Source organism: Mus caroli, unplaced genomic scaffold, assembly GCF_978045245.1.
Source record: "Mus caroli unplaced genomic scaffold, Mus_caroli_1 scaffold_1, whole genome shotgun sequence".
Classification (NCBI taxonomy): Eukaryota; Metazoa; Chordata; class Mammalia; order Rodentia; family Muridae; genus Mus; species Mus caroli.
Genome location: NW_028227256.1, coordinates 88,453,825 through 88,477,174, shown reverse-complemented (window position 1 = coordinate 88,477,174; position 23,350 = coordinate 88,453,825). Strand labels below are relative to the sequence as shown.

Below are 23,350 nucleotides of genomic sequence, written 5' to 3'. Positions count from 1 at the left end.
TTATCCAGTTTTTGAAAGAAAAAAAAAATCAATGGCAGAGCTTTAACAAAAAGGTGAGGGAAGGATGTGGCATGCACACTACATATTCTGACAAGAATATCCAAAATAGACTTCATAGAAAGTAAATGTGTGAGTGTCACACATCCAGACTCTGACTAGAAATGACACAACGATGGATGGATGCAGTACCTCACCTCCAGACTGTCACCTGACCTTTACACCTTCCACCAACAACTTGGGCCTCAGAATGCCTGCTTATAGGTTTCCTTGTTTCCAAAGTTTAAATGTGTAAGCTCTCAATAAATTATACAAGCAGCAAAAACAACATAGCCACCCCATCTTTCTTTCTCTCTCTCTCTCTCTCTCTCTCTCTCTCACACACACACACACACACACACACACACACACACACACACACACACAGCAACTCCTGGAAAGAACCAAGCCAAGGTAGTACAGTAGGTCCCACAGCTGTCCCCAGTTCCTTAGGGTACCAGTGGAGTGTCTGCATTCAGGAGTTAACCCTGAGTGCTGAAAAGCGGAATCTATCACTGATGCCCAGTGGAAGGAGCCGGTGTCAATGTGCAGAGACATTTTGGAAAATATATTAGCAAAATATCTTGAGGTTGTTTGTGTGGTAGGATCATTCTGTTGGTCCTTTGTGCTACATGAAGTATTTGGGATCATCCAAGATGGTATTTGAATACTGTATTATAGCAGGAAGTCCTTACCATAGTCTTCAGTACAAGGATGCATAGGCACAGTACTGAGGTATCTCGCAGAAAATCTGTAGATCCCAGATTATGCAGGGTGAGTAGGGGCATCTTTATGTAGTCTGTTTCTACAGTTTTCTTTAATATACCTTTCAGCAACAGTCACCATACCATAAGAAAGCCCTTAGATATACAACTTCCACCTGAGTAGAATGATAATATCTGCCCACCAGAGTGTGTGGCACCAGACAGAAGGGGACAGAAACGCACTGGATACTAGGAAAGCCGTACACTAGTGTGTGTTGCACACTGGCTACCCTGCTACCCAGTAGAACCTTATTCCCCAGGGTGGTTGTGTAGAGAATTCCATTTGCGTGGAATTTAGAGTCTGCTGCTTGTTCATTTAGAAAAGTGAAGCCACCATGCTTCCAGCACTTGGCTCTGAAACTTTAGCACATGGATATGAAACCTCCCAGTAGAAATAAGTTGTGCTAGCTAACAGAAGCTGTTCTCATGCTGAAGTCTGTGTTTTGGTAGAGTGCACTCATGCAGTGCTTAGATAGAAGACCTCCCCTTAAAGCTCCCTGGCCTTGGGAGAGCACTGAAGAGGAAGATCTCTTCCTGCCTTGTGCCCCAGACTGCCTGCTCCACACTGCTTTCTCCTCCTTACTCTCGGCTTCCCTTCCAGGTGCTGTGGCGAGCACAGAGGTGAAGATGAAGCTGCAGGAGTTTGTTCTCAATAAGAAGAAGGCTCTAGCTCACCGGAACCTGAACCACTGCATTTCCAGTGATCCCCGCTACTGGTATGGGTAAGTGGCCTGGGCCTGTTCTTTGGGTGTCTGGCATACTCAGCTCTGTGGACAGGTTTGAGTTTTTCAAAGATCACCCAATATAGGGGTGGCAGAGATACTGAGCCCCTAAAGCTATATAAGCAGATCTGAAGGGAGGAGGTCTGGGGTAGTGTATGTCATGGTCAGCTAGACGAGGCGTGGATCTTAAGGTCACCAAGTGGCACTCCTGGCAGTGAGGACCTCTGGCTCAGTCATCCATAGACAGCACTATGTTCAAAAGAAGCAAGAATGGAGGAGGCAGAAGGTGAAACCTTGTATTATATAGAGAGGGTGGAGGAGTAGGGGAGGTGAGGAAGACCAGGAGTCTAGTGTGGACTTTGAAACCCATAACAAGTATGAATAAGGACAGAAGGAGGCTAGAGGCCAGCCTGGGCTTTAATGTGCAACAAGAGGTATATGTCAATGGAGAGTGCCATGTTCATTTTGCCAGAACCAAGGGAAGATAATGGAAATGACACCTTTGTGAACACAAACCTTTTTAAAGGTTCCTAAGGATTACTGACTGTAGGCTTTTAGCAGTCCTTCTATAGTCTAACTTACCCTGAGCCTATACCGTCATTTTTTAATATGCATGTTGTCTTGTGGAGAATTGGAATTCTCTTTGGACCTGACAACATCTTTACGATCCAGTTACTGAATCCTTGGGAGAGATGGGTGCAATTAAGATGAGAGATCAGCCTGGGTCAGAGCATGCATCTGATCTGGGCAGCTCAGAGCAGATCATGTCTATGCTGAGATGCAAGCAGCTGACTTGCCCAGCATTAAGAAAAAAACGGCTTGGGTGGATTCCCCAGCATGTGCTGTTTGTGGTGTGCTGTAGAGCCCACTGAGGAGACTTGGGCAGTTCTCACACAGAACACGTGGCTAATTTGCAATAATTTTATGTTGCTCTTAGGGTCGTTTCATCACTGGAAAGAAACAATGGGGTAGTTTTCCTAAATCAAAATGAAGTCATTAATTTTACTCAGGGAAAAAAATAGCTTTTCTTAGAGTCTCAAAATGGACAACCATTTCTACTAAAACCCCTCTGGTCCCACTAAAGTAGCCCATTTATTTACATGGAAGACCTCAGTTCCCACAACAACCTGGGGAAGAGCATTTGTACAGTGAGACTCTTCATTGTCACTTAGGCTCTGTGGCTGCACACACTGCATGTCTTCTGAAGCAGGCTATTGGCCTTTGTGTAACTCAGAAGAGGGTGAAATAGGTGGCCCATGAGGTGGAATGAAGAGTAATTGTGAGAGCCTCAGCCTGGGCTGTTCTCTGCAGACTCTGCTGGAGAGGTCAGCCTGGACTTCTGCCATGGAGGGGTTCTGTTGTCCTACATTTACATGTGGGAGTCTGGATGGTCAGGGGGAGGTAGCCAAGGATAGGCCTTGGGGGATGGTGATTTGAAGGTAGACACAGAGTGCAACTGGAAAAGGCAGTAGGACCAGACAGGGCCTAGAAGATATAGAGGGACCTAGGAAGGGGAAGCTTCCTAGACCAGGTTGGTTATTGTCATCATAATAAGGAACAAACGGGGACCACTTCTCAGAGAACAAGATAGGGCAGTCCAACTTAGGTCCTATGGAGCTCAGTGGGTAGTGCTGTTACAAGAAAGTACAGGGCTCAAAGAGGCAGCTTTGCAGGGTGTGGGACTTGGGAGTTGTATCAACAGCCCCAGGAGGGCAGTCACACTTGAATAGACAAATGGAACAGGAAGAAAGGCTGACAGGAATAGGGGTTGTGGAGGTGTGTTGAGCTGGGTGAAAGACTCAACCAGCAGGTAGCTTCCTCCAGTTGAGGAGTTACGGTGTAGGGAAGGGAGTCCAGGACATACTTGGATTAAAGGAATAGCACCTGAAAAGGAAGGGTGGCAGGGGGTGGGGGTGGGGGGTGCCTTTGCCCTGAGCAGGATGTTCAGGAAGGTTCCTGTACAAGGCCCTCTTCCTGAAGCAGTTTGGAATTGAGGTGGCTAGACAGGACAGAACTTGATATCAGACGCATCATCCAAGAAGACAGCTTGTTTTTCTTGAGTTTGATAACCATGTAAGGATCCTGACCAGCCATCATGGAGGTCCACCCAGGTGCAGTGTCTGACCCACTAGGACACCATGACAGAAGAGAACCAAACCACTATCCAGCTTCATACATCATGTGACAATTGCCAGGAGCAGCCCAGAGCCATTGAGATCTGAGTATGAAGGCTAAGGCAACAAAACTTCTAGAAGGAAACATGAAGGAGGGGTTTCTTTTCAACAGTGAAATTATCCTTAAGAGATGAATATGGTCTGTGTACTCATACACACAGCTACTGTGTACTCATATACATAAAATAAACAAATAAATAGAGTCCTCCTGGTAAGAGAGAGATGAGTAAAACTATTTAAAATTAACAACATGTTCTATGTAAGAACTTGTAGCATCTCTTCATCAGTGTCATCAGCTGTGACCCTATTACCTGAAATAGTTAGGCCCCATCAACATTTAAAACAGCTCCTTGAAAGACACCTTTAAGAAAAAGTCAAGCAGCCAGGCAGTGGTGGCACATGCCTTTAATCCCAGCACTCAGGATGCAGAGGCAGGTGGATTTCTATTAGTTTGGGGCCATTCTGGTCTACAGAGTGAGTTCCAGGACAGCCAGAGCTGAACAAAGAACCCTTGTATCAACCAGTCCCCCAAAAGCAAGCAGTAGGAAATCCTCCAGTGTGCATCTGTAGAGTGCTTGTGAAGCTACTGCAGCTTAGCAAACAGATGGCAAAGATGTGAACAGCTGTACCACACAATAAGCCGTGTGGGTTGCCATCCTAGTGAGACACTACTTCTCACCTACAGGGCTGGCTAAACTAACAGAGCAGGGGTGGCAGGGCTCTCCCCTCCTTCACAGACAGCTAGGGCAAGATGAAATGGTCCTATTGGAAATGGTTTACCAGATCTAAGAATGATGCTGTGACCCAGCAGTGCACCTTCAGGTATTTGCAAGTATACACCAGGCGTATACTCTGTGGTCCTAACAGAAAGGACCCACAAACCCGTAGCAGGTGAGTGGCCTGATAGGTTGGGCCACTATACCCTGCAATTATGCAGCAGTGTGGAAACCTCACATGTCCTGTCCTTAGGTCAGACACACAGCCACACCTCATGTAAAACTGGACTCAGCCCAATGAAGCTAAAGAATCATCAGCAAAGGGGCAGAGGGGATGGTCTGGAATTGGGAATGTTCAAGGCTTGATTGATGGTGATAATCCATGTAGCGAGGAGAGTGATCACAATTTGGGGCTTAAAACTTCATCTGAGCCTACTTTGTGCCATGTTGTGCCATGTGTCCATGCTTTAGATCCCAGGCCTGTGAAATTGAAGCTTGCAGAAACTCCAGACCACAGGATTTCCATGAATAAGCTTCATATTAATTATATTGAAATAGTATTTTTATATCTCAGGTTAAATAGAATTCTAAAGTTAATTTCACCTATTTCTTTTACTCATTTTTAAATAGCTTCTAGAAAATGTAACTTAAATGTGTAGTTCACACATTTCTGTTGGACTGTAATGTTCCACTTGATTAACAAGTTTTATTTATTTTAAATCACTAGTATAAATCTGATATAATGGAAAAGCCCATCTTTGATAAAATTTAAATGTTTTAATTTGTGTTTTATTTCACATTCAAGGTGGTAGTTAGAAAGAAAACAGAAGTTTGTTCTTCTGTCTTGAGTAAGACAAGAACTGCCTTTTTTCACTCTGTTTTACCTAGTGTTTTTGGTGGTGCTGATGGTCCTGCTGGGAATTGAACCCCAGGCCTCATACGTGCTAGGCAGGTACTTGTCCACTAATGTGTATACACCTAGCTCCAAAGACTTCCTTTAAAGAAGGCCTGGTCAGTAAACCAGCATCCTCCTATCCTGGCTTTGTCTGCATCCTAGACTAGTTATCCAAGGTCGGAAAGCTGGTAGCTGTTCTTGGTCAGAGAGAGTTAGCAGCTGCTCTGTGGTCCTTGCCTCTGGAATGTGGTGGTAGATTAGTCTGTGTGGAAGAAGGTTGAGTAGGAAGCTATAAACTTAGATGGTTGGTGTATACATAGGTGTCAGTGATGGGGCATGTAGTGTTAGCATAAGACTGAGCAAGGGATGGGATTTTGATCTTGATCACACATCTGGATACTTCTTCAGTGAGTTTATTCCAGGGTAAGGTGACTTAGCCTGGCATCTGGAAGCCACACCAAGGCTATCTGCTGGCATGTGTTCCCAAGTGCCTGCCTGTTCCTGGCATGCAAAGGGAGCAATGTCAAGGACCATGAGAAGGGGGCTGCTCCTTATGGGTGAACTGGTTATGAGGACATGGAGGTCCTCCTTCTGTAATCTCTGGACTCCCACAAAGGCTCCACTGACTGTCCAGAACCAGCTCCAGCTCCAAGAAGTGTTTCTACAAGATAAGGAGATATAAGCAGCTCTGAGAGCTGTGGGCCTGGCTCGAGGCAGGTGGTTCAGAGTAGCCTCTTGTTCCAGCTCATTTACAGCCACGACAGAAAAGTGGGTCTTAATATTAGCAGGACCTTGAGAGATGAGATCAGTGGGAGGAGGTCTACTAGATCTGGAGTGACCAACTTTTCCAACTTACTCCTTAGTAGGAAGAAACCCTGTCATGAAACATAACAATTGTTTAGTTGTCTTTATTGCATTTCTTTAATTACCATATTAAATTACTTTCCTATAGTTGACTATCTTTTTAACCTATACATGAGTGCACTCATGTGCATGTGCACAATACACACACACACACAGCATTCTGTGTTTGGAGGAAAACAAAAGGGATGCCAAGGACCCCATTAGCTTAGCATGTAAGAAGTCTTCAGGGATGCCTTCTTAGATGTGTCTGAGAGTCCCTTCAGTCCATTCTTTGCATGATACACTTTCAAATATTTAAATATGCACCTGCCTGTGCTCATCTGAGAGCTCCCACTCTAGGTTCACATAACTCCCAATGTGTGGAATGCAAATAATGTATATTTAAATAAATCATTTAGCAAAGTCTAAACTAGAAAGTAAGCAGATGTGTTTTGAGCCATTAAACAGATCTCCTGTACTCAAGACCACAGAATGTCTCATGCTGTCAGAATTCAGAGGAAGGCTTGGCTGCTGGTACATCCACAAAGTTTTGCTAAAGGTCGCCTAGGATGGCCTCAGTGCCCTAGACGTACCCTGCAACCAGACTACTATTTCTGCTTCTGTTCTTCCTCCTCTTCCTCTTCTTCTTTCTCCTCCCCCTCCTGCTCTCTGCTCTGAGTATCCATCTACATGTAACCTTTTCCATCTGGCCATTTTTATAACTTTGAGTTATGCATGTCCATTGGAAGTTCATTTCCTATAGTAACTCCCAGAATAGAGATTTGAGATGCTACTGAGCTGTCCCAGAAAGGATATGGCTGAGGAATTTGTTCTAGTAGTCATGAGTGGTGGACATGTTCTTCAAAAGGAAAGTCTTCCAAAAGCCCTGTTCTTGGGGAGACAGTCATAGGTATTGCCAGCATCTGCTAGGAGTCCACACTCACCCCATCTTTCTATCTGCACCTTTCTATGATCTCTCATGCCTGAGCCCACTGACTTCCACTACTTGCATCCTGAAGACAAACCCTCTGAGGACAGACTGATATAAAAATCCCAGAGGGCAGATCTGGGCAGAGAATGGGCCCTAGGTTACACAGTCAGGGGCTATGGGCACTGTTGTTTACTTTTTGGCCTGTTTGTTTGTTTGTTTACTCTTACCTCTCCTGTGGGGGAAGAGTCGCTAACAAAAGGTCAGATTTCAAAACCTGGTATCCTGAGGCTTGGGATGCCTGGGCACACTGATCTATCTTTGCCTTTTTCCAGGAAGACACAGCACAGCTCCCTTGACCAGAGCTCTCCACCCCAGAGTGGGGTGTCAGCCTCCTACAACCACCCCGTCTTGGGAATGTACGACGCCAAAGATGACTTTCCTCTTAGGAAAACAGGTTAGTGTGCATTCTGCTCCCTGAATGCCTCTATCTTGACAGCAGCCCTAGTGAGCTCTGGTGAGCCACAGGCAGTGCTTTGGCATTTTGTTTAGGATAGTTTAAGAGACTGGCTTTTGCATTCAGACATCCTTTCAATAGTGACCTAAACTCTGTGTGGTTTATCCCAAAAGGAATGGGTCTCATGCATGTACTCCTGTATTATAGAACTTGGCCTCATCCCCACAGTACCTTGATTCATCCCCTCTTGGGAGTATGCTCTGCTCTACAGTCCAGAACAGTAGGTTAGTTCTAGGACTAGTGACAGCTTCTGCAAATGTACTGGCCAAGGTCAGAGAGTATGTAAGGATTCTGCATGGCCTTTGGGTGATACCCAGCAGGGATAATTAAGGCACACAGAGTGAAGGCAGGTCCCATGAAAAAGGTGTGGGGATATCCCTCCTGGTCCACAGGTTTGTATATCAGCTCTCTTATGGACAAAGGGTATAAAGGGGACTAGACTGTTATCAAAGGAAGAGGAATATGCTAGAACACAAGACAAGCCAGTATTTATAGTCTTGCTTTCTTGGGTGATAGTTGTAGAGGATGGTGCCTTAGAAAAGGGCTAGAATGGCTGTGGACAGTTCATTGGGATGGCAAGAAGGTGGGCTTTTTAGAGGTTATTCCAGAGGTCATGGACCCACATAGCCTCATCCTGTATGGTGAAGATGTGACCCCAGCCTGCAGAGCAGTGCCCAGAGTTCTTCAGAAGTGACATCTTAGGGGCACACCTGCTTTTACTAAACAAGTCCATGAAATTCAAAGTTTCTCCTTTAGTTCTAAGCAAGGCTGCCCTAGCCTTCACAGGGCATCACAGAGATAAACAGGCTCACCTTTTATCTCTTCCTAAACTAGGAAGTTTCAGAGGATACTACGCTCAGTTGTGGTTTAGCGTGGCTTTGAGCAAACTGGACCCAGGAGTTAAGAGCCGAATGGAGGGACATTTTAGCTCAGCATAAACAGGGCTTGATTAAACTTGCAGTGTGTGAGGTGGAATGGCCATGTCAGGTTTGTTGCCTCTCAGGTGGGTGGGATCTTCCGTAGAAGGATAAAGATGTGGCCTAAATGCAGAGTAGTCAGCTCTCACCAAAGGATAGATACTCTTGAAAAACCCATGGGGTACCTTCCTCCAGAGGTCAACAGGAAGATAGTGTCTGGCCCAGAGCACTGTAACAGCAGGACTGTAAGCAGTCATCCCTCCCCTACAGATAGTGGTGCTAGAGTTCAGTCACCTTCTGTTCCTAGTCTCAGAAGCCTTTGGGTCATGGGTAGCATGCTCCCAGAGAGATAGTCAGAACAGGAGGCAGAATCCCTAACACCATTAGCCACTGCTGCTCACACAGCCATGTGGCCTTCCATGGATGTCCACAGGGCTCTGAGTCTTCTCTACAAGTCTCAACCCACTTCTGTTGGTTCTTGTGCATTTCTCTGGGGAATGTTGGAAGCCAAGACACTGGTACAGCCCACCTGCAGACCCCACTCCCTGAGAATAGAGGAACAAATGTTTCTCTTACTCTGGAGAGGCTTCAGAAGACCTTAATTAAGGTTTGGTTACATCCCAAGTTTTTAAGAGGCACCACCAGTACATGAGTGATATTAATAATAAGGATTCAGAGAAAGCATTTAATTTCCTGCAGTATTCAGGGAATGGCCTGAAGTATACTGGACATGGCTTCTTCCAGCCCTTGATGTTGCCAGTGCTAAGTACACTTCTGAGTATTTCTGATGAAGTGGTGCTATGAAAGACAGTCAGTGATATTCCCTTCATGAGGTACCATGGTCAAGTTACATTGACAGTCTCAAATAACTGTATCTGAATAGTTTCTGGCTCTGACTTTATATTATTCATGTTGATCTTGCAGTTTGTCCATCTCAGTCCTTAAAGGACTTTAATCCTTATTCAAAGTGAAATAAACCCTTAGCAATCTCCTGCTGATTTCTTCTACACTCAAGGCATATTTGCATAGTCCTTGGTGGGTTCCCTGGGGTGGCAGCTCACACCTCTGTGGTGCCTTGTCTTCCTTCTCTCATGAAAATAACATGCAGCATACCTGAGCTTTCTCATGCACAGAGCTCAGCTGCCTTAGTCCTGCCCCAGCTACTTTTTACACTTTCATGGCTTCGGAGATACTCCACTCCGCCCAACTGTTAGATGGTCTGGACTCCTTCCACCTTGTGACTTCCTACCAAGCCTCCCTCTCAGCTCCACTAAGCAAAGGGCCACATGGAAACAACTCAGTTCAGGCCTGCATGCTGCTGAATGTCAAGCTTACAGTTTTCCAAATCCAGGCTCTGGTCTGACCTCTCCTGTCACCCAGCTCTGACTTCCTTTCAAAGGCCTTGGTCCTTTCTGTACTATTGACAGACAGCAATGGTGTCTCGGCTGCAGGATCCCTCTTTTCATACCAAAATTCTGCCTGAGTCCCAGGTGAGGTAGGGCCTGGTCCCTTCCCACTGCTTCAGGCCACCCTAAAAAAGTACCCTCAGGGCTGGACTGAGTGGTGAAGACAGAGCACTGGCTGATCTTCCAGGTTCAATTCCCAGCAGCCATATGGCAGTTCGCAAGCATCTGTAACTCCTGTATCATGGAATCCAATGCCCTCTTCTCACTGTTTGCATGTAGCACACCAACATATATGCAGGAAAAACACCCATACACATAATAACTTAAAATAGAGACGCAATAACTTTTTAAGTTATTCTCACTGGGTTTCTATGGCCTTTTAAAAACACTAACTGCTTTTTTTTTTCCCCAACACTCTCACAAAAGCTGAGGAGTTGATTGGCTCACTGATCCTTACCCTCATTGTCAGGAGCCTTCTTCATAAAGGTTTTGCTTGTCCTGGTCTATTTTCTGTTGCAATCACAAAATCCCCAAGCCCAAAAAATGTATGGGAAATAAATAGTTTAGCTGGCTCTTGGTTCTGTAAACCAGGAAATTTAAGAACACAGGTCCTAGTATTCACTGAGCACTAGACTAGTAAGGTAACAGGCCTTTAAAAGTTTGGGTTTCTTTCTCTTCTTGGGAATCCATCAGACCCTGCCTTTACATCTCTGGGAAGCTGTTTAGGAGATCTGCTTAGTCCCACTCTGCCCGAGAATCCTAATGCTGCCTCATCTTTTTTCCAAAAGAAGATTCAGATTTGCCTACATGTCCCAGGCCAGAACAGAAGTTTGCCCAAGGTCGCCTCCTCAGAACCCTAGCCTGTCTGAGTCTTGATTCGTGGGGGGAATGAGAGTAATGCCACATGGAGGTAGGGAACTTCTCCCAGGATTCAGAGAGACCAAGGTGACATTTCACTGCCCTACAAATGAACATGTTGCCCAAGCTTGAAAGGACAGGGGGCTCTGGCATGTTGGCTCTTAACTCTCCCAGGTTGTCCTATGTCTGAGAGCTGATGGCTGCAGAGACTGTTCCTGCCCTTTCCCAACCCATGCTAGACTGTGAAGCTCGTGGCTTGTGCCACCCCAGGAGTAGGGATGAAGTGGGTCTGCAATTTCCTGAAGAGGATGGAAGTCTGTCATGGCCTCACAGTTGCAGATTCTTACATGAATCTGTCTGCACAGGAGAGCTGCTTACAGAAGCCAAACCAAGTCCCAGCCTCGGCTGTGCCCTTAGTGTCAGCAAAGAAGGTCAGGGTCTGAGCTGTGCCTCAGTGCAGAGAAGCAGCCTAGCCAATCCTTCACCCTGATTTTTGGAGTATCAGTTGCCCTTCACAGAGGCTGCTGGGGTCTGAAACTGTTGTCTGCTTCAGGATTGTGAGATGCAGGTATTTCCAGGTGAACAAGCAGGCCAGTAAATTAGAAGCTGTGATGATGTCACAAGTGACAGCCTTGAAAGCTCTCCTCGGGTTTCAAGGCAGCACTACTCTAAAGTTACAGATGAATTGTTTAGGAGACCATTATTTAAGAGGCATCCTCACTGAGTGACTGTCAGGCTTCAGTAGGTTCTTGCTATGCCCAGTAAGTCAGTGACAATATGGTAATGTCCTCAGGGTAGAATGGAAGCACACCTATTGCCCTGGCAGCCACCCACTGCATCCACTAATGGGGCTAACAGGAGCTTGTACCCACTGACAGAGGAGCCCTGCCTTGCAGTCCATACTTAAGTGGAGATTTACCAGCTGTGCATATTTTAAACCACCAGTGTGATGCCCTTGACCCCAGCTGTGTCTGCCTGGCTATAACAACATCTCCTTCCATACAGCTTCTGAACCTAACCTGAAATTACGCTCAAGGCTTAAGCAGAAAGTAGCTGAGAGACGGAGCAGCCCCCTGTTGCGCAGGAAAGATGGCCCTGTGGCCACTGCTCTAAAAAAGCGACCCCTGGATGTTACAGGTATGTCAGGGAGCAGGTAAGCCTCTGACCCTAACACACACCCTGCACTCTGACACCTCTAACAATGTGTCTCAGCTCAACCCAATTCCCTATGCTGTCCTGCTGAGTGGTGACGCACATGCCAGGTCCAACCACTTAGAAATGTGGGGCTTGAGTGGCTGGCTAGGTCCTATTTCATGACTCAGTTCCCTCAGAGGACTGCCATTGGGCCCAAGTGAGAGAGCTATCTACCTGGCATTCAGAGATTTTCTGAAGGTAGGTTGAAAACAGCTCCTCCCTTTAGTGATGATGGCATGTTTCTGCCTACTTTCTGCTGCCCACAGGCATAGTGAGGCCTTTGAGCTTCCATATTGTTCCCCACTGATGTCGCTGGCTGATCAGAGGAAGGGCAGCTAGTTCCACTTCAGTGACCATACTGATCCTGGTCCCACCTGCCCTTCTCACCAGGGGACGCTCCTCCCAGCTCCTCCCTCGTAGGTTAAGTGTTCCCCTCAGCCAGGGCTCACACCAGCACCTAGAATCCATCCTACCATCTAGGAAAAAGGAAGCTGTTCAGAGCTGGCCTGAAGAGAGTTCCCTAGCCTTGAGCATGCTGTTGGAAGGTCACAGTTCTGGTTGTTGGTCTGTAAGTGGCACCTGTCTAGTTGGTCCAGTCTGTTTCAGTGACTGTGCAGATGTTCCAGGGGAAAACAAAAGGGCTCCTGTGCCCAAGTCCTTCAGAGCAAGTACCCAAGTCTCATATACCTGCCCTCAGGACAGAGGGCTCTGTGGCCTTCTAGGCACAGGGCCAGTGAGTCCTCACTCAAGGACTGGCTTGTAGATCTTGGATCTGTGCAAAGAAGATCCTGACACTTGTGTAGCTTATCACAGCCTTCCTTTTCATGCAGTTGTCTCCTGCTTACTCTATTAGAGACACCTTACCTAAAAACACAAAGAAGCATTGGTACCCTTAGAACTCATGTTTATCATGGTTGTAATCTGTCCTCTGCTTGTACTATTAGAAACATCTAGGGAAACCCAAGAAGCATTACAATCCATACTCACTGTCCATCACTGGGAATTTTAGGGGCATATGAGTAGAAGCTGCTCACACTGCTGCGCAGCCTGGCTGCCTGTAGCAGTACCTGGTGTGAGCCACTCCTTGCATGTACCTAGGTTATGCACTCTCACTGGCAAGATCATTCAAGAGACAGAGTCTCTGTCAGGCTCCTCTGAGTGCCACACACCCCCAATGACTGCTGCTTCTTCATGCCCATTGAGAGTCATGTGAGAAGAAGGTGCCTGCCCTCTGCTTTCTGAGTAAAGCATGACCCAAGGGAGGTGACCTGAGGGGCCAGCATGGCAGTGCGGGTCAGGTGCGGGTCAGGTCTGACTGTTAGGTGGGAGTCTTCATGAAAGCCTTGGGCAGGCTTGAAGTGTATTATAATCACTTGTATGCTCTGTAAACTTGTGGAGAAGGTGGCCTCGGAGCTACAGCTTGATAGATAAGTGAAATTGGGAGCCAGGCTGTGCTACTTAGGTCACTATAACCACCTGGGCACTTGTGACAGGATGGCGCTTCAGATAGAGCTGTTTTCAGGCAACAGAGAGAAAGGGACTCTAGTTAGGGTTGCTCCAAGAAGAGCAAGGGAGCAGCAAAGATCCTTGAGCAGAAGAGGCCTGCACCCTGCATGGAGGGCCAGGGGCCACGGCAGGTTAGCATACCACTCTTCCCAGCTGGAATGAAGTTCATGCTGGCTGAAGAGCATGAAGAGGAACCTGTGCCACATGGAGTCAAGGTTCACACTCAGTCTGCTTCCTGTCATCCTTACCAGTATGTGATGTGTTCACACCACAGTTGAGGATGGGCCTCTTACTGTACAACCGCCTATCTTCCTCAGGCGCATGCCTTTAACCCTAGCACTCGGGAGGCAGAGGCAGGAGGATTTCTGAGTTCAAGGCCATCCTGGTCTACAGAGTTCCAGGACAGCCAGGGCTACACAGAGAAACCCTGTCTCAAAAAAACCAAACCAAACAAAACAAAAAACAAACAAAAAAACCAAAATAACTGTTGCAGGTACTTTCTGACATCCTCTTTTGCTAATGCAAATAACAGAAGGCCATGATTGTGTGCATTTCCATAGACCAGATTCCTAGAAACAGAATGAATCTAAAATATAGTTTGTTTAAAGTGAAAACCTATAACTCATAGCCCCATTTCTCTTGCCGCACAGTGCAGCATGTAGGTAAGAGTGTTTATCTGCATACTTACCAGGAGTTTGTGTCTAAGGAGGACTTGCTTGCTTCTGCTGTGCAAAGACAGGCTGCAGCAGCAGAGAGCGTAGTCCAAGGTAGGACATGGTAGCTGCTGTTGGCAGTGTGACTTCAAGAGCAGAGCGTGGACTCTGAGCAAAGTGCATGTGTACAAGAAGTATAATGGAAATGCCTCTTCACTCCAGTAGGATCTGGAGCTCCCCGCTGGCAAAATTCAGCGAAATGCAATTTCACCTGTGTAGTAACCTAGTTGGCATTTGGAAGAGAGGGATGGATCCTGTGCTCATGGTCAGTGTCTGGCAGGGTATGTGCAAGCATTGGATACAGGCTTCTAGAGTGGAGAGGTAGGGTGTAGGCAGCTACTAGAGAATGAGAAGTGGCCTCGGGGGACTGGTGAGTGACGCAGTCCACAGAGGACCAAGCCTTCTTCATCTGCCAGGATAGATGTCAGGTTGTCTTTGCCTTGGCGTTCTTCTGTGCAGGGCAGGCAATGCCCTGGGCACAGCTTCCTGGTCAGTGAGTGCTGTGAAATGATGCCTCATCACAACTCAGAGGCAAGCCCTGCGCTCTCTGAAGCGCTGCAAGCTTGTTTGCTCCAGTCCTCCATCCTCCCATCCTCTGTCTTGCAGGGCTATACTTACAGACAATGTTCTGAATCAGCTCTGCAGCTGAGGAGCCCTGTTAGCTGGGTGCATGAGTGGCTTTGCTCTGTTAAGCAAGGGTGTCCTTGAACCCCTTCAGTGGCCCACTGTGTCCAGGGTTAGGGCTAGAGTTTTATCTCAGAGTGCTGTTGCTACTACCTGGACTATTTCAGAAAGTAGTTAATGTGTGTGTTTGTGAAGTGTTAACCAGGTAATGCCATTGTCAAAACGCTCCTGAGCCAGACTTCAAAAGCTCAGCATCTGCCCCTGAACGTAGAGAGGTGCCACCCAGGCTGTGTGATAGGAGATAGCTGCCGCCAGCCCATGGGTGTAAGGAACTGTGTGCCCAGCCCACTAATCAGGGTCAAGCCCAACACATTCAAATGTTAATATTTCAAATCACATTTGTAAGCTGCAGAAGCCACTGCCTGTTTCCTGAATGCTAGTTAGCTCATAGTAAAGTAAGTGGGTTGCATGTAAACTGAGCAGTTACCATAGGTTGCTTTAGTTCAAACTTGTTTTTACAGACACAATGAATTTGACCTTTCGAAGTTAAAAAAAAAAAAAACCAACAAAAAATCCACTGCACCTTTGTATTCACTTGTCTTTTGTTCAAATATAAATAAGTGTTTAAGAGCTTCTGATATTTCAAACTATCTTGAAATGGAAAAGAACTGTGAACAGGTAACATGCACACCCTGAAAGGATCAACCGTGCATCCACAGAGCTTCATCATTAGGAGGCTCATGGGAGGTCAGCAGCAAAGCTGAGACTGAAGGCATGGTGTTACCATCCCTGCATTGAAACACTGGTATCAAGCTAGCAGGCAAAAACCCCGGGAGGCAGTAGGGCTCTCTGTGTCTACCCAATGCCCATCCTCAACTGCTCTCTCTCATCTACAGACTCTGCATGCAGCAGCGCCCCTGGCTCCGGTCCCAGCTCTCCAAATAGCAGCTCTGGCAACGTCAGCACTGAGAATGGCATCACACCCACCGTGCCCAGCGCTCCAGCTGAGGTAGGTCAGCACAGACTCTTATAGGCCAAGCACCCCACATACCTGCCTTGTGCCTGACAGTCCAGTGAAGACCAAAACATAGGAGTACTCTGGGAAGGGCCTTCCACGTGTCATTCCCTATTGTCCTCATCATGGTCCTCTGAAACATGAGGACCTCAGATCCCATAATATTTGGGAGCTTTCAACCTGCCTTTTTCTTGCTCTTTCTCCAAGTGTGTCACAGAAGCAGATATCATCATACACACTGTGCGTTAAGGCACATGGGGCAAGCAACAGGCATGTGAGAGCGGTTGTGTAGTGAAAAGGACATTTGAGAGATACACAGATTATAACAGCCAAGAATCAAGGGTTAGGGAAGTGAATGTTACTGGTGGACACTAATGTGGGAGAAAGGAGCGGAAAAGAGAAGACAGGTCCAACATGACTCCAGAACAGTACGTCCCATCACACTCACTACATACTTCCCCTCACTCCACAAGCATCCCTGAGCAACATGCCTGGCCCAGGATGCAGCAGCAGCAGCAGAGGAGGCTGCTCTCCAATTTCCCCTGTAGATAGGGAAGATGAGCTCTGACCAGGCTGTGAAGGAAACACAGGAGAACTCAGACTGCCCCAATGGTGTTGCTGCTACCAGCCAGGATGTGGCACAACACCCAGAAACAGCTCCTTGGATTGAGGCAGTATTGTTATCTGCTGTGTGTGAGCGCAGTGAGCAGGAAACTTCTTGGGAGCTGCTGTCTCTCAGCTTTCAGGAACCTGATTAGTAATATACTGACTGAGTTCCTTCTTTAGCATTGAGAAATAAGTCTTGCCCTTCCAAAGAGCTGATAGGCTCAGGTGGAGATACACAGGCACAGTGCTTTCTTCCTGTCAGGTTTCTAACCCCTTTATGTCTGGAAAGTTAGAAATGAGAGTCACTGCAAGAAGTGACGTTCACTCCATTGTGCTTTGTTCCTTTTACTTTATACTTACATTTTTCTCATCATTGGTGTTCTTTAACCTTCCAGCCTAGCACTTTCTTCGGTTGTTGCAAGTTTTAACAGTCCTTCTGCAGGACTAAGCTTTTACAGCTGAAACCTACCTGTAATTAGCCTCAGAGTACAACCAGAGAGCTGTTTCCTGCCCTGGGATGTTAACTGTGCTTCCCTCTTGTTGGTCGTGGGCCCAGATACCTATGTGATGTGGGCATTTAGATGTATAACAGCTCCTCATTTGGGTGGAGCATCACTGTTGTGGTTCTAAGTTGTGTGTTCATCTTTATAAAGCCCAAAAATGCAAATTGAACTGCCACAAATCAATAAAGCATCCAGAGTGTCCCCAAGATCAGTAAGGTTACTGGCATTTCTCAGACAATCATTGTCACAGGCAGAACTGATGTTTGAGTACTGGGTCACATGTGGACATACCTTTTGAATTTCACATTCTAGAATTGGATGAACTTGTGCCTGAGGGCTGCTCTTGTGTTAGCTATTCATGGTAGGGTCCCTGGGGAACCCCAGCAGTGTCCCAAAAGCCTCTCTGAAGTGCTGGTAGCTAACACACCTCTTATTACAAACTGCACATGCTCACACTCCTGCAGAGTATGCAATGTCTGACCACTGGTCCAGGTTCACTGAGGAGCCCCAACACTTCCAGGAAGCTCCTACACTAATTTTATACCAAGCTGTAACCTAATCCTAACCCTAGCTCTGCCATCAATAGTAACCCTAAGCCTACTACCTCTGCTCCAACCCCAAGAAGAACACTAACTCTAATGACAAACCTACCCTAAATGTAGCTCTAGCTCTAACACTGACCTTAGAAATAACGCCAGTAATGACAGAATGATAACCACTAATAAACAGAAATAACAGCTAGCATGATTATCAGGGCAGTTCCTGACCTCTGTGTGTTGATACGTACAAGTCCCTGTGTTCTTTTAACTATGACTTGCAGCAAGGTAGAAGCCATATATTGCTGCTGCCATCAGACTGCTTAAATGACCCTGTGGCTGACTTCATGTGCTTGGGAGCCATTTCCTTAGGGCTGTTTCTTCCCACTGCATTCAGAGTGGAGCCTCACAGTCAAGAGCAACACAGCCTTTAAGGCTTCCAAACACAGACTGTGAAATCAGTCTGCAGAAAAGGACAGCAGTTTATAATCCCATGACCACTTGGTTCAGCTTTTCTGAGCTTTTACAAAATCTGTCAGTTTGATGACTTGGTAAATATGTTTTTCAGTCACTGATAAAAGTTGAGCATTTTTTCATTTCCCTTAAAATGGGTGCTTTTGTCATTGCCTTTATTGAGTTCTGCTCTCATTTTAATTGGTCTATGATTGACAAGTTCTTTATATTCCAGTCTTTGTTTTTCCTGTGCATTGCAGATTCCTGTCATCATCTACCTTTATAAGAACAGGGTTTTTCCTCCTCACCATTAACTTTCTCCTTGCTTTCTGCTTTGATGTCATTCTTGGAAAAATTCTAACTACAAAAATATTTTCAGATGCGTTGTTCTAAATATCCTACCCATAGCTTTATGGTAAGTAGGCAGATTGAATAAAAACAAACAAGGTAGCAGGAGCCCATTAGGAGGGGAAAACTCAGGAATGGGAGCCCTGATTCAGTACTGGTGGCATGCTGTGGTCTTCCCTGCGCTGGAGGCCACAGTCTGCACAGTTTGTTTTGCACCAGGCAACCACACATCAGCACCTCATGCTGTAAGTGCGCTTGCAGCCCTGGGTATGCTGCTTGTATTGGAATGTTTGTAGTCGATTCTGACGGTCACAGTGTCTTCTGTCTACAGACGAGCTTGGCACACAGACTTGTGACCCGAGAAGGCTCAGTCGCCCCACTTCCTCTCTACACGTCACCATCCTTACCCAACATCACCTTGGGACTTCCTGCCACTGGCCCTGCTGCTGTAAGTTGGCCTCTGTGGGTCTGTGTGGCACGGGGTGGTTGTCTACTCCAGTTCCCACAGCCTGAGTTTACTGGTTCTGCCTTTCAGGGTGCGGCAGGCCAGCAGGATGCTGAGAGGCTTGCTCTCCCAGCTCTCCAGCAGCGGATCTTGTTCCCTGGGACCCACCTCACCCCGTACCTGAGCACCTCGCCCCTGGAGCGGGACGGTGCAGCAGCTCACAACCCCCTCCTGCAGCACATGGTCCTGCTGGAGCAGCCACCCACCCAGACACCCCTTGTCACAGGTAAGAACCACAACGAGATCTCTGTGGCGTTCGCAGTTTCCTTGGCCTCCTGTAACTTTTAATGAAGGCTGGAAAGAACAACTGAGCCCATACAACAGTAGAAACTCTATGGCTCTCTGTAATGTGATAGCTACCTTAGCTGTGGCAAAAAACTGTGTCCTGCTTAGAAAGATGACCAAGGAGTACCAGTCAGTGCCAGTGGCCCTCTGTTTAGCCTCCTGCTTTCCCACTGATAGGTTTCCCTACAGCTCGATGAAGCAAGTGCATGAAGTGCAGAAGTGACCGTTGATTTCTCAGCTTGAGGGTGATTGCAATTAGAAAAATACAAGTTCGAGACAAAGTAAACTCGTGACATTTACCCAGTTACCACACTTTGGAGGGACTGTTTCAGAAATGATGGCATGTGGAATGTTTCTCATGAGACACAGAACCCTCCCTATTGGTGACTTGGCCCAGCTCTCTACACCATCCTTAGGTCAGTGGGTGACTTCTTCACACCTGTTGCTTCACTCAGAATCGCAGCCAGAGCAATCCTAGAACTGGCGTTGTCCATGTTCCAGTGTTCCCCTAGGCCAGCCTCTGGTTGGTGTGTTAGAGTTCCCACCTACTGGGGTGAGTTGGTCTGTAGGGCTTGGTATTGGTTTCCTGTCTTGTGCTTTTTGTCCCTAGTATGCCCTTGGCTCTCCCAAGTCAGTGATCTGGACAGGAACAGCACTTGGTCTGCTGGGACACCCTCCTCCAGCTCTGGAGAGCAGTGTCTCAGTGACCATGGACCGCTCCCTACACTCAGGCCCCTTCCTGTCTGTTCTCTTGGAAGCCAGGGACCATGGGCTTCATCTTTTCATCTGTGAATGAGATGCTAGCACAGAGTGACAAAGTGAAAAGACTCAGTTCCCGTAGGCAGCATCTGACACCCAGCAGCCCGGTCGGTGCTGATCTCCTGGTTGAGGTTTTCCTTTGGGGTTAGCTGGGTTTTGGTTTTGGTTTGTCTCTTTATTGTATTTATTTAATCCTCTGTTGCTGTTTTGATATTAAATCTTGCTGGCCTCAAACTCTGACTCTCCTGCCTCAGTCTCCTAAGTGCTAGGATGTCAGGACTGTGTTTGTGACTCTCCCCCAGCACTCCATCCTGTCTTCCCAGCACCCCTTCTAATGCTGCTCTTGCTGGGAAAGGAGCCTCCTGAACAGGATTTCCTCTGCTCAGCCACAGTGGTCCAGAGAGGCCCACGTTCCCCATTGTCTAGAGTAATACTATGTGTAGAGCCCAGAGCTGTGAACATTCAAGCCAAAGTAGTAGGGTAGCATCCCACTACTTAACATGGCCATGGCTGTCATCTCAGCACGACCTAAACACAACACCACTGACAAATGGGTCAGCTCTTAGCAGAGACCCCAGCCTTGCACCACAGCCCTCCTCCCGGGCAGACTGACCAAGGGAAGTGTGTGAAGCACACATTCTTCTCTGAGTCCTTCCACTTCTCTGAACTGTCTGTCTGTCCTGCAGCCACTGCTGCCCTGCACCATCTGCATGCTGTGCTGTCACTGCACTGGCCTGCTCTCTCTGCAACCCCGCTGTCATGCCTCTAGGGAAGATCTGATTCCTTCCCTGTGCAGCCCTCCTTTCCTCTCCCAGTGCCACTGTGTATTTGATACAAAATCTCCTGTGGTAGAATCCACTGAAAGTCAAGGTCTTGACAGTGCCTGGGTGTCAGTTTGCCCTGAGTTTCGGCCCTGAGTCAGCCACAAACTGTTCTTCTTTCTGGTATTTTGGGGATGTGCATGAGCTAGAAGAGCCATCCTCTGGAAGTGTCTATTGGAGGTGTGGCAAGCTGATGCTAGGCTGTTGCCATACTTTCTGGAGTGCTCCTTGGTGAGCTCCTAGAGAAACTGCATCAATGGGATCTCCAGGTAACTTTACTTTCTCTGCCCTGCTAAAGCCCAAGCTCCAGGCTTACAGCCTCTAGCTGGAATCGAGCCTGTTTGCAGACGTGTCATAGGTGCCTGGGCTGGCAGGCATGTTATTTTCTCCACTGGTTACTCAACAGCATCTCTCCCCTCTCTTCTTCCTTTTCCCCTCTGCTGTTTTTTTTTTCCTCCATATTATCTTCAGACTGGTATCTTTCAGGCCTGGGGGCGCTGCCCCTCCACTCACAGTCCCTGGTTGGTGCGGACAGGGTGTCCCCATCCATTCACAAGCTGCGGCAGCACCGCCCTCTGGGGCGCACGCAGTCAGCACCCCTGCCGCAGAACGCACAGGCCCTGCAGCACCTGGTGATCCAGCAGCAGCACCAGCAGTTCCTGGAGAAGCACAAGCAACAGTTCCAGCAGCAGCAGCTGCACCTCAGCAAGGTGGGTCTGTCCTGTTGCCTTCTAGAGCTAGTCACCTGCAGCCAGATGGTGTGCTCCTTGCTGTCCTCCCTCAGCCCCTTCTGACCATAAGTGGCCAAAATGGGGAAGGGAGAAAACAGAGCACATGCTCTGGTGCATGGTGGGGAGCCTAGGGAGGTGTGCTGTTGTGTGGAGCCTTCCTCACAGCCCATCTGCACCTGTAAGCAGTGGGCCGCATCCTTGCAAGAGGCCTCTGCATCCTTGTGTGAGAATCCACATAGCCAGTTCTTTTAGGGACTTTCTTAAGTCATTTGCCAAGTAGATCTTTAAGCAGACTCTCACCAAAGGCCTACAACTTCACAGTGGCATCAAGTCCCTGAAGCATATTTTTCAAGTCACCTGGCACCTGTAACTGTTTAAATGTGGGAGTTATACCATCAAAAGCAGCTTGGAAGCAGGCCAGCCTGGAGAGGTCTGTGTACTGTCAGATTGTCAGAGTCTCTCAGCCCCATCTACAGGAAAAGTTAGTACTGTGCTGCTGGCGAGCAGGGACAGAGTTTAGTGTGTCCCCTTCAGGTTTGTGAGTCAGATACCTTCCATATCAGCTCAGTGACAGTTCTGCAAACAGCCCAACAGCTTTTCTCCAAGAGAAATGGAAATGTCTCACAGAAACCTGTCCACAATCCTCTTCTGTACTGCTCATAGCAGCCAACCTGTGGATGGAGCATCTCCAGGGTTTATCCTGTGGTGACAGGTGACAGAACACACCCACCGTTGTCATGGGGTCATGCAGCATATAGAGGCTCCAAAAACATGGCTGTCAGGGAAGTAAGACAATCACGATCACCTCCTGCTATGTTTCACTCACAGGAAGTGACCAGCATAGGCCTTGGAGCAGGGCTTCTCAACCTTCCTGATGCTGTGACCCTCTAATACAGCTCCTTGTGTTACAGTGACACCCAACCATAACTGTCACGTTGCTACTCTTACAAATCTTAATGTAAATATATGATACACAGGATATGTAATATTCAACCCCTGTGATGAAAGGGTCATTCGATCCTCAAAAGGATGTGGCCCACAGGTTGAGAACCACTGCCTTAGAGACATGAATTAAGTCAGTGATTGTCAAGTGCTGCAACTTGTAGGGAAATGGAAACAGCTGTCTGTGGGTGTAACATTTATGTTTAGGAGCAATGAAAATGTTCCCAAGTTAGGTTATAGAGATGGTTATGCAGGTCTGTAAACTACTGAACTGTTCAGTTTAAAGATGTGAATTTTAGGGCTTATGGGTTTAATTTATTCTCCCTACCTGGGATGGGATACAATCCAGGACACTCAGTCGGTTCCTGAAACTGGCAGGGAAGCACCCTGTGAACAACAGTCAAGCAGAGAATGAAGGTGGCTCCTCCCTGGCTTAGGAGAGCAGCCCATCCAGCATGTGCATGAGGATGGGTGCCTGTCCTAGGCGGGAGAGAGTGGCTTCATGATGCTGAGCAGAACAGTGTGCAGCTGAAAACTCGGGACTTATCTATTTCTAGAACTTTCTATTTAATATTTTTAGATGTTGATTAACCACAGGACACTAAAAGTGAGAAAAGACTGAGATGAAGGCATGCCATCACTGGTCCTTTGCTTTCTGTGGCTTCCCTATGGAGGTGGAAAGGATCAGGGATGAGAGACTGTCATGGAAGTTGAGTGCATGCTCAGAGTGGCACTGTTTCCAATCCAAAGGGGCCTGCTGAGCCCCACAGTGAGTCAGTGTCTCCCGTCCACATCCATCCCCACCTTAATCTCTGCTGCAAGCTGAGAGGGCCAGGATCAAGTTGGTTTCCCAAGGAAGTTGCTGCAGACCACATACCCAGCGCAGGCTCAGCCAGGCCTCTCCTGCCTGTCATGCACAGTGATATCAGTCCCTCAGCCCACATCCCTCATGCCCAACGTTCTGAGCATCTTAGAAATTGGGGGCTCCAGACATCCCATCATTTACACAGAAAGGCATTTGCTGGGGGCGAGA

The 23,350-nt window shown here is 47.4% G+C and overlaps 1 protein-coding gene across 9 annotated transcripts in view; it reads left to right on the top strand.

Moving 5' to 3' along the window:
- Hdac4 (histone deacetylase 4) overlaps positions 1-23,350 on the top strand; it is a 242,546-nt gene that overhangs the window by 168,805 nt on the left and 50,391 nt on the right. For 6 of the 9 annotated variants that reach the window (XM_029480595.2, XM_029480601.2, XM_029480606.2 and 3 more), the window contains 7 exons: positions 1,402-1,522; positions 7,414-7,535; positions 11,782-11,913; positions 15,710-15,822; positions 18,606-18,722; positions 18,810-19,005; positions 21,116-21,354. In XM_029480595.2, the coding sequence (XP_029336455.1) occupies positions 1,402-1,522; positions 7,414-7,535; positions 11,782-11,913; positions 15,710-15,822; positions 18,606-18,722; positions 18,810-19,005; positions 21,116-21,354 (1,040 nt within the window). The remainder of the gene's footprint in view (positions 1-1,401; positions 1,523-7,413; positions 7,536-11,781; positions 11,914-15,709; positions 15,823-18,605; positions 18,723-18,809; positions 19,006-21,115; positions 21,355-23,350) is intronic. The other 3 variants (XM_029480609.2, XM_021173302.3, XM_029480630.2) reach the window with 2 other exon arrangements.